Source organism: Oncorhynchus tshawytscha, linkage group LG03 (genome assembly GCF_018296145.1).
Source record: "Oncorhynchus tshawytscha isolate Ot180627B linkage group LG03, Otsh_v2.0, whole genome shotgun sequence".
Classification (NCBI taxonomy): domain Eukaryota; kingdom Metazoa; phylum Chordata; class Actinopteri; order Salmoniformes; family Salmonidae; genus Oncorhynchus; species Oncorhynchus tshawytscha.
In genome coordinates this window covers 40,822,702-40,836,295 of record NC_056431.1, presented here as the reverse complement: position 1 = coordinate 40,836,295, position 13,594 = coordinate 40,822,702, and the positions used below count along the sequence as shown (strand labels likewise).

Sequence of the window (13,594 nt, the reverse complement as noted above, 5' to 3'; positions counted from 1 at the left end):
AGGGAGGGAGGGAGGGAGGGAGGGAGGGAGAGAGGGAGGGAGAGAGGGGGAGAGGGGAGGGAGGGAGGAAGAGAGGGGAGGGAGGGAGGGAGAGAGGGGGAGGGAGGGAGAGAGGGAGGGAGGGAGAGAGGGGAGGGAGGGAGAGAGGGGAGGGAGGGAGGGAGAGGAGGGAGGGAGGGAGGAGGTAGGGAGGGAGGGGAGGATGGACGCAGGTGTTTATTGTTCTCCGTAATAACCTCATGTGATCTCTGTTGACTGCGTCCCGAATGGCCCCTATAACTCTTTTGTGCACTGCTTTTGTAGCACTCTATGTAGGCAATAGCCATTTTAAACGCAGACAAAAATGAACAATTACTGGCCCGCCTCGGCTCCACGTCGTCGTCTTCCCCTGCTGTCATGACGATCCAAAACATTCATTTTGTTTTTTTTCTTACAAAATGGCTCAAATGGATTTTAGTGAGGAGAGTTGTAGGTTATGCCCTGTAGAGAATCATAGTATCTGTCGTACTATCAATTGGTTTCTTTCAAGGAATGTGGCGTTTTTCCAGAGTACATTTTTTGCTTTATGGAGTTGGTCATTTAAGGAAAATGGATTGTAGACTAAATGATAAATGCTCATCATCGCTCTCTTTTCCCGACCAGCTCTCCACTATTCATCATCTCAAAGTGAATATGATAGGGAGTCATTTATCAGCATTATCAACTTACTGCTCTGAGTCCGAATTTGTTCCCCCCCATCTCCCCCAACAAAAACAGCTAACACTCATTGAGCTAATTAATTCTATAGCCAGCTTCTCTTCATTTGATTTGTAAGATATTAGATTAAGCTGTCAAGATGTCATTTAATAAGCATGACAAGTAGGATAATTTACAAGTAAGTGCTCAATCATACGGTCTTTCAAGACTTTCGACAATAAAATCGATTTCATCAAACCCTACTTTGACGGTCAGACCAAAACATATGGCGGAGCACTATTTCCTTTTTCAGCTCTTCCCGTTCTATTTGTTAAAAAAAATACTTCTCATTGAATAAATAGAATACATTTAACCGCAATTTCATCGTTGTTTGAATGCGATAATAATGAATGTAGCGTTAGTTATCAAACAGCTTCTGCAACAGAGAAACTAATCTGTGATATCAGTACAAACACGTCGGGCGACTAATTCCCCCTCTGTAAGGACTTCCATCGGAAGGCAGCGGCGAGAGGTCACACCAGCGTCAATGTTTAATTAACAGCTCGATCAAACCTGATTAAATAGGTTTGTTCTAACGTCGCAGGCTCTTCAGAGCGGAGATGTGAAGCTGCTGGCCTAGAGAGTTTTTCCTGTGTCACCCAATAATCACGCTTGTCACACCACCATCATTTGACATTTTATTGTATAGTCAAGCGTGCTGTCCAGGATTTGAAAGAGAGATGACTGCGTTTGATGAAATCTGATCACTAGTGTATTATTAATGCCAAGGAGAGGACTATAGTATCATGTAATGAATAGAATGTTTCTCTGCCTTGGCTTAGGGTGGTCTAGTGGTCTAGTCTGCTGCCTCTGGCACACATATATACTGCTGAAACATGGGTTCAAGTACAGCCCTCTGCTATTTTCTGTATCTTTCCTTTTTGTCCAGTCCACTAAAAAAATAAAAAATAAAAATAATGTATCTGCTGTGCTAAACTATCAATGGGAATGTCTAATATTATATCTCATAATATGCCAAGTATGTGTCATTTATATGTGTGCTTTCATTGTTGTATGGGTGGGCCCCAGTGGGAATCGAAACCACAATGCTGGTGTTGCAAGCTCCATGCTGGGCCACACAGGACCCAACCAGTAACGTACCCAATTTCATGTATTTGTTCTGTGTTCCCATCGTAGATGTTTGACTGGATCAGTCACAATAAGGAAGTGTTCCTGCAGAGCCACACAGAGATCGGCATCAGCTACCAGCACGCCCTGGACCTCCAGACGCAGCACAATCACTTTGCCATGAATTCTATGGTATGTGAGGACTGTCAGTGATATGTGAGGACTGTCAGCGGTATGTGAGGACTGTCAGCGGTATATGAGGACTGTCAGTGGTATGTGAGGACTGTCAGTGATATGTGAGGACTGTCCGTGATATGTGAAGAATGTCAGTGATATGTGAGGACTGTCAGTGATATGTGAGGAATGTCGGTGATATGTGAGGATTGTCAGTGATATGTGAGGACTGTCAGTGATGTGTGAGGACTGTCAGTGATGTGTGAGGACTGTCAGTGATATGTGAGTACTGTCCGTGGTGAATGAGGACTGTCGGTGGTATGTGCGAACTGTCAGTGGTGTGTGAGGACTGTCAGTGATATGTGAGTACCGTCAGTGGTGAATGAGGACTGTCGGTGGTACAGTATGTGCGAAATGTCAGTGGTGTGTGAGGACTGTCAGTGATGTGTGAGGACTGTCAGTGATGTGTGAGGACTGTCAGTGATGTGTGAGGACTGTCAGTGATATGTGAGTACTGTCAGTGGTGAATGAGGACTGTCGGTGGTATGTGCGAACTGTCAGTGGTGTGTGAGGACTGTCAGGGGTGTGTGAGAACTGTCAGTGGTGTGTGAGGACTGTCAGTGGTGTGTGAGGACCGTTTGTGGTGTGTGAGGACCGTCTGTGGTGTGTGAGGACCGTCTGTGGTGTGTGAGAACTATATGGTGCTTGGGATTGATCTGGTTTGTGGGTACTATGTGGTATGTGAGGACTGTCTGTGGTGTGTGACTGTGGTGTGTGTGAACTACATAATATGGAAGTACTATATGGTGTGTGAGGACTGTCTGTGGTGTGTGACTGTGGTGTGTGTGAACTACATAATATGGAAGGACTATATGGTGTGTGAGGACTGTCTGTGGTGTGTGACTGTGGTGTGTGTGAACTACATAATATGGAAGGACTATATGGTGTGTGAGGACTGTCTGTGGTGCATGGGAACGGGGGATCTAATAATATGGATGATGTCAATGGTCCTTGAGTCATGCCTCAGTGATTTCACTTTGTATGAGTACGAGTTTAATTATTGAAAGACGTGTTCTAGGATGGGGTCAAAAGGCCTTTCAATTACTGGATTAGTATTTAGAAGAGGGTTGTAAAAAAAAGAAGAAAAAAAGAAGCGTACTCCCCCATCTGACAGCTATCATTGATATAGTACAGGCCACTGGCGGTGGAGAGCAGAATTGAGTTTGAAATATAAACACACATACTCTGATTATTATCGCTCTGCTGTAACAGCAGGGTACTTCCTCAGTGTTGATTTAGTTTCCTCTGGTTAGCCTCACCAGTAACACTGCCATTCTAATAACTGTTAGGGTTAAGTCCCAAACGGCAACCTATTCCCTATATAATGCACTACTGATCGGTCCCTTTACTGCTAGTTACATATGTACATATCTACCTCAGTTACCTCGTAACCCTGCACATCGACTCTACCGGTACCCCGTGTCTATAGTTATCGTTATAGTGTGTTTTACTTTTCGATTATGTCTCCATCTTCTTCCTCTCTGCATTGTGGGAAGGTCCCATAAGTAAGCATCTCACTGTTAGTCCACACCTGTTGTTTACGAAGCGCGTGACGAGTAACGCTCAATTTGATTTGGTTGATTTTATTTGAGCCCTATGGGCCTAAATAAGGGAATAGGGTACCATTTGGGACACACCTTACAGTAGGCAATGACCTCTACTGCAGTTTTGCCCTGGAGACATGTCTGATACTCTTTGGATGAGAAATCAAGCTATTTATGTTCCCGAAACACAAACCAAGAGTCTCACACAGCATATGCACACATGCACATTTGAATGGCATAATAACGCTGGGCAGTATGGTGAGATCCTCTGCCATCTCCTCCAGTAATCATTGAAGAAAATCATCTGTCCCCAAATCCCCAGCTCTGTGTGTATTCGGGAGCAGGCCTGTTGAGTTATTTGTGTTTGGCACCGATGTGCAGACACACACAGACACACATTGGAGGCCCTTCACAGCAGCATGTGTGTGTGTGGCTGTGTGTGTGGCTGTGTGTGCTCCCTCCTCTCCAGTTCTCACATCCTGCTGTGTCTCCATCAGCCTGCTGCTGGGCCGGGCTGCACACAGCAGTCGTCAGAGGGGGCAAACAGACACAGGCACAGAACAGAACCACACTGGCCAAAAACCACTCACACACAGAGGCCTTTTGGCTCTCACTGAAGAACCTCGCTCTCTCTCTTTCTCTCTCTTTCTCCACACTCTCTCTCTCCCCCCTTGTCTCTCTCTCTCCACTCCCCCCCACTCTCTCTCTATCGCTCCTTCTCGTTATCCCTCTCTCTGCTCTCTGCTCATACAGACTCCCGACTCATACTGTTGTTATGTTTTAGCGTGAGTCTTGGCTCAGCGTGCTCAGCATGCAGCAACCATGTCTGAGCATAGTTCATTTAAGCCCTGCTTTAAAACTAGGAGCTGTTCGTTTTGATGGCTTCATTAGCAGTTCTAATCAGGTTAGCGGTAAATAAAGCCCATGGTGGGTGCATCATGTGAAGCTGATAAATGGATGGGCCTAAAGAGGCCAGAGATGATGAGACTCCCATAGTGGGGAAGGAAGGGGGATGGGTTTTGGGAACTACAGAGCCAGATGGCAGTAAAGAGCGTGTGTGTGTGTGTGTGTGTGTGTGTCAGAGAGAGAGAGATTCACTGAAAGCTGCAGAATTCTGTCAAGCTTTTTGTCGCTAAGCTCTACACCATCATTTCCCGGTGGGCTGGCTCACGTGTCATGTCTGTGTCATGTTCAGGTGTATCGTTGCGTGTTTGGCTATCAGGTGATACGACACCACTAGGTATAGCTAGACACACCACAGAGACCAAGCCCTACACAGTCTGTCTACTTTGATTCAGTCATTTCTACGTGAATAAATGTCAATATATCCTGAATTAAATCAAATACTGTTTTTATCTTAAATTGAATTAAATAAACCCGGGAATCTTTTCTCATACCATATAATGTCTTCTTCACGTGTGTCCCTCCCTCGGTGCAGAACGCCTATGTGAACATCAACAGGATCATGTCGGTGGCGACGCGGCTGTCGGAGGCGGGCCACTACGCCTCGCAGCAGATCAAACAGATCTCGGCCCAGCTGGACCAGGAGTGGAAGAGCTTCGCCGCCGCCCTGGACGAACGCAGCACCATCCTGGCCATGTCGGCCGTCTTCCACCAGAAGTCGGAGCAGGTACGGTGACAGTAGGCTGAAACCCCTTGCTGTTGCCACTCAGTTACAGAGCCTTCAGAAAGTATTGCACATTATGTTGTGTTACAGCCTGAATGAAATACAGTGGGGCAAAAAAGTATTTAGTCAGCCACCAATTGTGCAAGTTCTCCCACTTAAAAATATGAGAGAGGCCTGTAATTTTCACCATAGGTACACTTCAACTATGACAGACAAAATGAGAAAATAAATCCAGAAAATCACATTGTAGGATTTTTTATGAATTTATTTGCAAATTATGGTGGAAAATAAATATTTGGTCAATAACAAGTTTATCTCAATACTTTGTTATATACCCTTTGTTGGCAATGACAGAGGTCAAATGTTTTCTGTAAGTCTTCACAAGGTTTTCACACACTGTTGCTGGTATTTTGGCCCATTCCTCCATGCAGATCTCCTCTAGAACAGTGATGTTTTGGGGCTGTTGCTGGGCAACACAGACTTTCAACTCCCTCCAAAGATTTTCTATGGGGTTGAGATCTGGAGACTGGCTAGGCCACTCCAGGACCTTGAAATGCTTCTTACGAAGCCACTCCTTCATTGCCCGGGCAGTGTGTTTAGGATCATTGTCATGCTGAAAGACCCAGCCACGTTTCATCTTCAATGCCCTTGCTGATGGAAGGAGGTTTTCACTCAAAATCTCACGATACATGGTCCCATTCATTCTTTCCTTTACACGGATCAGTCGTTCTGGTCCCTTTGCAGAAAAACAGCCCCCAAGCATGATGTTTCCACCCCCATGCTTCACAGTAGGTATGGTGTTCTTTGGATGCAACTCAGCATTCTTTGTCCTCCAAACACGACAAGTTGAGTTGTTACCAAAAAGTTATATTTTGGTTTCATCTGACCATACGACATTCTCCCAAACTTCTTCTGGATCATCCAAATGCTCTCTATCAAACTTCAGACGGGCCTGGACATGTACTGGCTTAAGCAGGGGGACACGTCTGGCACTGCAGGATTTGAGTCCCCGGCAGCGCAGTGTGTTACTGATGGTAGGCTTTGTTACTTTGGTCCCAGCTCTCTAGGTCCCCCCGTGTGTTTCTGGGATTTTTGCCCACCGTTCTTGTGATCATTTTGACCCCATGGGGTGAGATCTTGCGTGGAGCCCCAGATCGAGGGAGATTATCAGTGGTCTTGTATGTCTTCCATTTCCTAATAATTGCTCCCACAGTTGATTTCTTCAAACCAAGCTGCTTACCTATTGCAGATTCAGTCTTCCCAGCCTGGTGCAGGTCTACAATTTTGTTTCTGGTGTCCTTTGACAGCTCTTTGGTCTTGGCCATAGTGGAGGAGTTTGTAGTGTGACTGTTTGAAGTTGTGGACAGGTGTTTTTTATACTGATAACAAGTTCAAACAGGTGGAGGACAGAGGAGCCTCTTAAAGAAGAAGTTACAGGTCTGTGAGAGCCAGAAATCTTGCTTGTTTGTAGGTGACCAAATACTTATTTTCCACCATAATTTGCAAATAAATTCATTAAAAATCCTACAATGTGATTTTCTTGGTTTTTTCTGTCATAGTTGAAGTGTACCTATGATGAAAATTACAGGCCTCTCTCATCTTTTTAAGTGGGAGAACTTGCACAATTGGTGGCTGACTAAATACTTTTTTGCCCCACTGTAGATTTTTTTCCCCTTACCCATCTACACACAATACACCATCATGACAAAGTGAAACATGTTTTTACGCATTTTTGCAAATGCATTGACAATGAAATACAGAAATATCTGAGTCAATACATGTCAGAATCACCTTTGGCAGCGATTACAGCTGTGAGTATTTCTGGTTAAGGCTCAGAGAGCTTCGCCCACCTGGCATGTACAATATTTGCCTGTTATTATTTTCAACATTCTTCAAGCTCTGTCAAATTGGTTGTTGATCATTGGTAGACAACCATTTTCGAGTCTTGCCATAGATTTTCAAGCAGATTTAAGTCTAAACTGTAACTCGGCCACTCAGGTACATTCACTGTCTACTTGGTAAGCGACTCCAGTGTAGTTTTGGCCTTGTGTTTCAGGTTATTGTCCTGCTGAAAGCTGAATTAATCTCCCAGTGTGGTGGAATGCAGACTGAACCAAGTTTTCCTAGCATTTTTCCTGTGCTTAGCTCCATACGATATTTTTTTTTATCCAGAAAAACTCCCCAGCATACCCATAACATGATGCAGCCACCATTATGCTTGAAAATATAGAGAGTGGTACTCAGTAATGTGTTGTAGTGGATTCTCTCCAAACATAACACTTTGTATTCAGGATTATTCTTTTTTACAGTAATACTTCAGTGCCTTGTTGCAAACAGGATGCATGTTTCGAAATATTTTTATTTTGTACAGACTTCCTTCTTTTCACTCTGTCAATTAGTTTAGTATTGTGGAGTAACACAGTTGTTGATCCATCCTCAGTTTTCTCCTATCACAGCCATTAAACTCTGTAACTGTTTTAAAGTCACCATTGGCCTCACGGTGAAATCCCTGAGCGGTTTCCTTCCTCTCCGGCAACTGAGTTAGGAAGGACACCTGTATCTTTGTAGTGATGGGGTGTATTGATACACCATCCAAAGTGTAATTAATAACTTCACCATGCTCAAAGGGATATTCATTGTCTGCTTTTTTTACCCTTCTACCAATAGGTGTCCTTTGCGAGGCATTAAAAAACCGCCCTGGTCTTTGTGGTTGAATCTATGTTGGAAATTCACTGTGTGTTGTAGAGAGATGAGGTAGTCATTAAAAAATCATGTTAAACTGTATTTTTGCCCTCAGAGTGAGTCCATGCAACTTATTATTTGACTTGTTAAGCAAATGTTTACTCCTGAATTTATTTAGGCTTCCCATAACAAAGGGGTTGAATACTTATTGACTCAAGACATTAGAGCTTTTCATTTTTTTTACATTTCGAAACATATAATTTCACTTTGACATCATGTGGTATTGTGTGTAGGCCATTGTCAGACAAATCTACATTTAATACATTTTAAATTCAGGCGATAACACCACAAAATGTGGTAAAAGACAAGGGGTCTGAATAATTTCTGAATCCTAACTTGAAGTCTGAGCATGTAAATCAGACCTTTGTGTAAAGCACGTATTCATGTGAAAGGGAGATTTGCATGAAATCTCAAGATATCACCATTCCTGAAGTCAGACTTCAGGCCATCTGAGAGAGATTGGAATGTCGGCTGCTGCCCGTTGCGGTGTAGAGGTAGTTAAGATAGACCTGTGTTGCCTTGGCAGCAGCTACTATGATGCTGAGTGTTTGGGGCTTCAGGTGTGCACGGGGGGATACTGCTGCCTGTCAGAAAGCACTTAGCCAATGATCCAGGGTTACCTCTGATCCAGGGTTACCTCTTGTAAAGATGCCTTGTCTGCTTCCATACCGTCCTTCCTCCCTGCCTCCCTCCTGGCCTGCCTTCCTCCCATGCCTTCTCTCTTCCCGTCTCTGTCCACGAAATGACTCACATTGCTCTGTTGATTGGTCTATTTGACTCTGTTCTGTTGTGTGAATATGTCTCCTGGCCTGTGTCCATGCAGTTCCTGGCTGGGGTGGAGGCCTGGTGCAAGATATGCAGTGAAGGGGGGCTGCCCTCAGAGATGCAGGACCTGGAGCTGGCCATCCACCACCACCAGACCCTCTATGAACAGGTGACCCAGGCCTACACTGAGGTGAGACACCCTCACAACACTGACTCAGCTACAGCACTAACTAAATACTGGTTTATAGTACAACCTGGTCTCAAGGCCATTTGTATGATTTGGGATGTTTTTGGTGTCCATCCATTTAATATGATACAGTTGAAGTCGGAAGTTTACATACACCTTAGTCAAATACATTTAAACTCAGTTTTTCCACAATTCCTGACATTTAATTCCCTGTCTTAGGTCAGTTAGGATCACCACTTTATTTTAAGAATGTGAAATGTCAGAATAATATAATGATTTATTTCAGCTTTTATTTCTTTCATCAAATTCCCAGTGGGTCAGAAGTTTACATAAACTGAATTAGTATTTGGTAGCATTGTCTTTAAACTGTTTAACTTCCACAAGCTTCCCACAATAAGTTGGGTGCATTTTGGCCCATTCCTCTTGACAGAGCTGGTGTAACTGAGTCAGGTTTGTAGGCCTCCTTGCTCGCACACGCTTTTTCAGTTCTGCCCACAAATGTTCTATGGGATTGAGGTTAGGGCTTTGTGATGGCCACTCCAATACCTTGACTTTGTTTCTTTCCTTAAGCCATTTTGCCACAACTTTGGGAGTATGCTTGGGGTCATTGTCCATTTGGAAAACCCATTTGCGAACCAAGCTTTAACTTCCTTGACTGATGTTGCTTCAATATATCAGCATAATTTCCAGCCTCCTGATGCCATCTATTTTGTGAAGTGCACCAGTCCCTCCTGCAGCAAAGAACAGTTGGGATGGTGTTCTTCGGCTTGCAAGCCTACCCCTTTTTCCTCCACCTCCTCCACCTTTCCATCGCCAAAGAGTTCTAATTTTGTTTCATCAGAGTACGATCAAAGTACGATCTTTGTCCCCATGTGGAGTTGCAAACCGTCGTCTGGCTTTTTTATGGCGGTTTTGGAGCAGTGTCTTCTTCCTTGTTGAGTAGCCTTTCAGGTTATGTCAATATAGGACTCTTTCTTACTGTGGATATAGATACTTTTGTACCTGTTTCCTCCAGCATCTTCACAAGGTCCTTTGCTGTTCTTCTGGGATTGATTTGCACTTTTCGCACCAAAGTACGTTCATCTCTAGGAGACAGAAATCGTCTCCTTCCTGAGCTGTATGACGGCTGCGTTGTCCCATGGTGTTCATACTTGCGTACTATTGTTTGTACAGATGAATTTGTTGTACAGATGAATGTGGCTGATTTCTTTTGATTTTCCCATGATGTCAAGCAAAGAGGCACTGAGTTTGAAGGTAGGCCTTGAAATACATCCACAGGTACACCTCCAATTGACTCAGGCTAATTGACATCATTTATCAGAAGCTTTCGAAAGCCATGACATTATTTTCTGTAATTTTCCAAGCTGTTTAAAGGCACAGTCAACTTAGTGTATGTAAACTTCTGACCCACTGGAATTGTGATACAGTGCATTATAAGTGAAATAATCTGTCAACAATTGTTGGAAAAATTACTTGTGTCATGCGTAAAGTAGACGTCCTAACCGACTTGCCAAAACTATAGTTTGTTAACAAGAACTGTGTGGAGTGGTTGAAAAACGACTTTTAATGACTCCAACCTAAGTGTATGTAAACTTCCGACTTCAACTGTACGTTACGTTACAAGTGGAATAGCACTTTTACACTTACTGAAGATCTGGTTTACAGTTTCATTCTTTGTTAGTTTAAGATCCCACCACATAGCTTTCAAGGAGAATTCCCACAGTGCTAATGACCCTTTTATATCTTTTCAAGGATGGCATGAGGTTTTGGTTTTTTCAAAGACCATCATAAGTTATCTAAACATGATCCCAAGCAGTCTAAACATGGATGTACGCTGTACATCGCTTTGAAATATTGCCCTGAAATTAAATGTAAGTCCTTCAATCAAACCTGACCAGACACATACTGTAACTCGATCAGGACCATTTTCTTTTTTTTTTAACCTTCGACTATGCTTATGTATTGTACCTACAGTTTTGCATCAAATAGGACCTTTTCCCACCACATTAAATCCAGCTGACTTGCACCTTGTGTGACACGTGGCCTGTAATACGTGGACCACTGTCCATCCAAGTCAGATTGACTCCCCACAGAAGATCCCGTATGATGATGGGTTTGTGTCGCAGTTCACTAGATGCCTCTGCACCACACTGACTTTTGTGCTTGTTTGTTTTATTTCCGTGTCGTCTCTGAAAAGGTCGCTATAAACGTCTCTGGTTTGATCCAACAACAAAAAAGAAAGGGTTGGCTTTTTGGTTCCATATTGTGCCACAGATGACAAAAACAATACCCATCCCCATGCACCCAAATTGCATATAATTTAGTAATTTGCATTGGGAAAGGAATTACAGCTCTGCACGGCTTGATTTAGTATCAGACATGGACGGCTAGAACAGGCCGGGACTGGATTTGATCAGAAGAGAGATGATTAGCAAAGGAACTGACATTCAAAAAATCCTTATTTTCCTTCGCTCTTTCTTTCCATATAATGAAACAAAGATTTGACTGACATGACAGGCTTCGATATGCATCTTTTCGGACAAGTCTTTGTTATTTCATGCAGATTTAAAGTCGCTAAAGGGCGGTAACTTTCCCTAACTTCCCAGGTTTTCCATAAATGCCAGTTGGAGGATTCCTGGATTCAAGGAATATGGAATATGCAAGAAATCCGTGCAGCCTCCAACCAAGATTTCCGATTCAGGTATGCAACTCTCCTAATGTCATGTCCCTCTCTCTGTCACCAGGTCAGTCAGGACGGCAAGGCCCTACTGGATGTCCTCCAGAGACCACTGAGCCCGGGGAACTCAGAGTCTCTGACGGCCACAGCCAACTACTCCAAGGCGGTCCACTGTATCCTGGACGTGGTCCACGAGGTCCTGCACCACCAGAGACGCCTGGAGAGCATCTGGCAGCACCGCAAAGTCCGCCTGCACCAGAGGCTACAGCTCTGTGTGTTCCAACAGGACGTCCAACAGGTAATTGTCGCCATGCGCAGGCACACACATACACACACACATACACATATGAACGTAGGGCACTGTAGGGATTAGGACACGGTGTAAATGGAAGGCTGTATCTTCAGGCATCTGTTTGGGGCGCCACCTCTTCAGTCTCTTGTCAGGGTCGTGGGAGTTGTGGAGATAAAGGATTCAGCCTGTGTCAATTCTTTCTGACACGCTAGTTTAGTAACAGTACGAGGGTGAGTAGGTCTTGGCGTCAATCTCAATGTCTTTTAGTTTTTTTCTCTTTTAACCCGTTTTAGAAAGCACAGTGCATTGCCCTGATACTGCATTTTACTGCAGCAAAATCCCACTGTTTACATCTCACTGTTCATTTGGCTCTGTGCCGACTCCTGGTTCGTAAAAGGAATCCGTATTTCAAACAAGCGCCGTGATGAAAGAGGAGATTTGTCAACAGTTGTCTGTACTTTTCCTCTTAATATTTTTTGCTTGGGAAAGTGCCCAGAAGTACAGTTAGCATACCTTGCATTAGCCATTTTGTAGAACAGAGAGAGAGAGAGAGAGAGAGAGAGAGAGAGAGAGAGAAAGCTGCACAGGCTGTGGGTGTGTCCCAAATTCCACCCTATTCCCTATACATTACACTAATAATTCCAACAGCAGCACTGAGCCAAGTCTCTGAGCCAAATCAAGATCGGACCTCTGATCAGCCAAAAGCCAAACCATGCATAACCAATCCACCAGGGACACTGGAGCACTGTTGATTCAAGCCTCACTTACCTCACAAACTTCATGAATAATTACTAGGCATAATCTTGGAACATTTTACCATGGATTCAATGGTCTAAAAAAAGCAATGTTGTGTAATATAACACACTAGTGCTTGTGTGTGTGTGTGTGTGTGTGTGTGTGTGTGTGTGTGTGTGTGTGTGTGTGTGTGTGTGTGCGTGCGTGCGTGCGTGTTCGTGTTCAATAGGGTATGTGTGAGTGAGCAAATCAGCTTGCTCGGTCAAGTCACTCAACGTCTCTCACACCTTCCTCCTTTCTCAATATGGCTCCCTTTGGGTGAATACCTCTCCTCTCCCTCTCACATCTCCTCCTCTCCCTACCTCTTTCTCACTCTGATAACGAGCCCGCTGCTCCCTCACCGAGGCAAACATTACTTTAGGGCTGCATCCCAAATGGCACCCTATCCCCTATATAGTGCACTACTTAGGGAATAGGGTGTCGTTTGAGATGCAGCTTAAACACAGAAGAAGTGAATGCGATGGATCTCACCATTCATTGAAGCAGCTGATCTGGTAGGAGGTGCCCCTCCATAGCCATGGGCTGGGTAGTCTTTCCTGATACCTTTTTAAGTGACGTTCTACAACGGGTTAGTCAAAACAAGCCTTGTGATTGGTTGAGACGCGTTCTAAGCCATACTATACTAAACAAAAATATTAAACGCAACATGCAACAATTTCAAAGATTTTACTGAGTTACAGTTCATCTAAGGAAATCAGTCAATTGAAATAAATGATTTAGGTCCTAATCTATGGATTTCACATGACTGGGAATACAGATATGCATCGGTTGGTAGGGGTGTGGATCAGAAAACCAGTCAACATCTGGTGTGACCACCATTTGCCTCATGCAGCACGACACATCTCCTTCACATAGAGTTGATCAGGCCGTTGATTGTGGCCTGTGGAATGTTGACCCACTCCTCTTCAATGGCTGTATGAAGTTGCTG

The 13,594-nt window shown here is 44.0% G+C and overlaps 1 protein-coding gene across 2 annotated transcripts in view; it reads left to right on the top strand.

The window, feature by feature from the left end:
* LOC112234140 (kalirin-like) overlaps window positions 1-13,594 on the top strand; it is a 263,265-nt gene that overhangs the window by 121,087 nt on the left and 128,584 nt on the right. For both annotated transcript variants that reach the window (XM_024402137.2, XM_024402136.2), the window contains exons 6-9: window positions 1,873-1,995; window positions 5,020-5,211; window positions 8,774-8,905; window positions 11,647-11,877. In XM_024402137.2, the coding sequence (XP_024257905.1) occupies window positions 1,873-1,995; window positions 5,020-5,211; window positions 8,774-8,905; window positions 11,647-11,877 (678 nt within the window). The remainder of the gene's footprint in view (window positions 1-1,872; window positions 1,996-5,019; window positions 5,212-8,773; window positions 8,906-11,646; window positions 11,878-13,594) is intronic.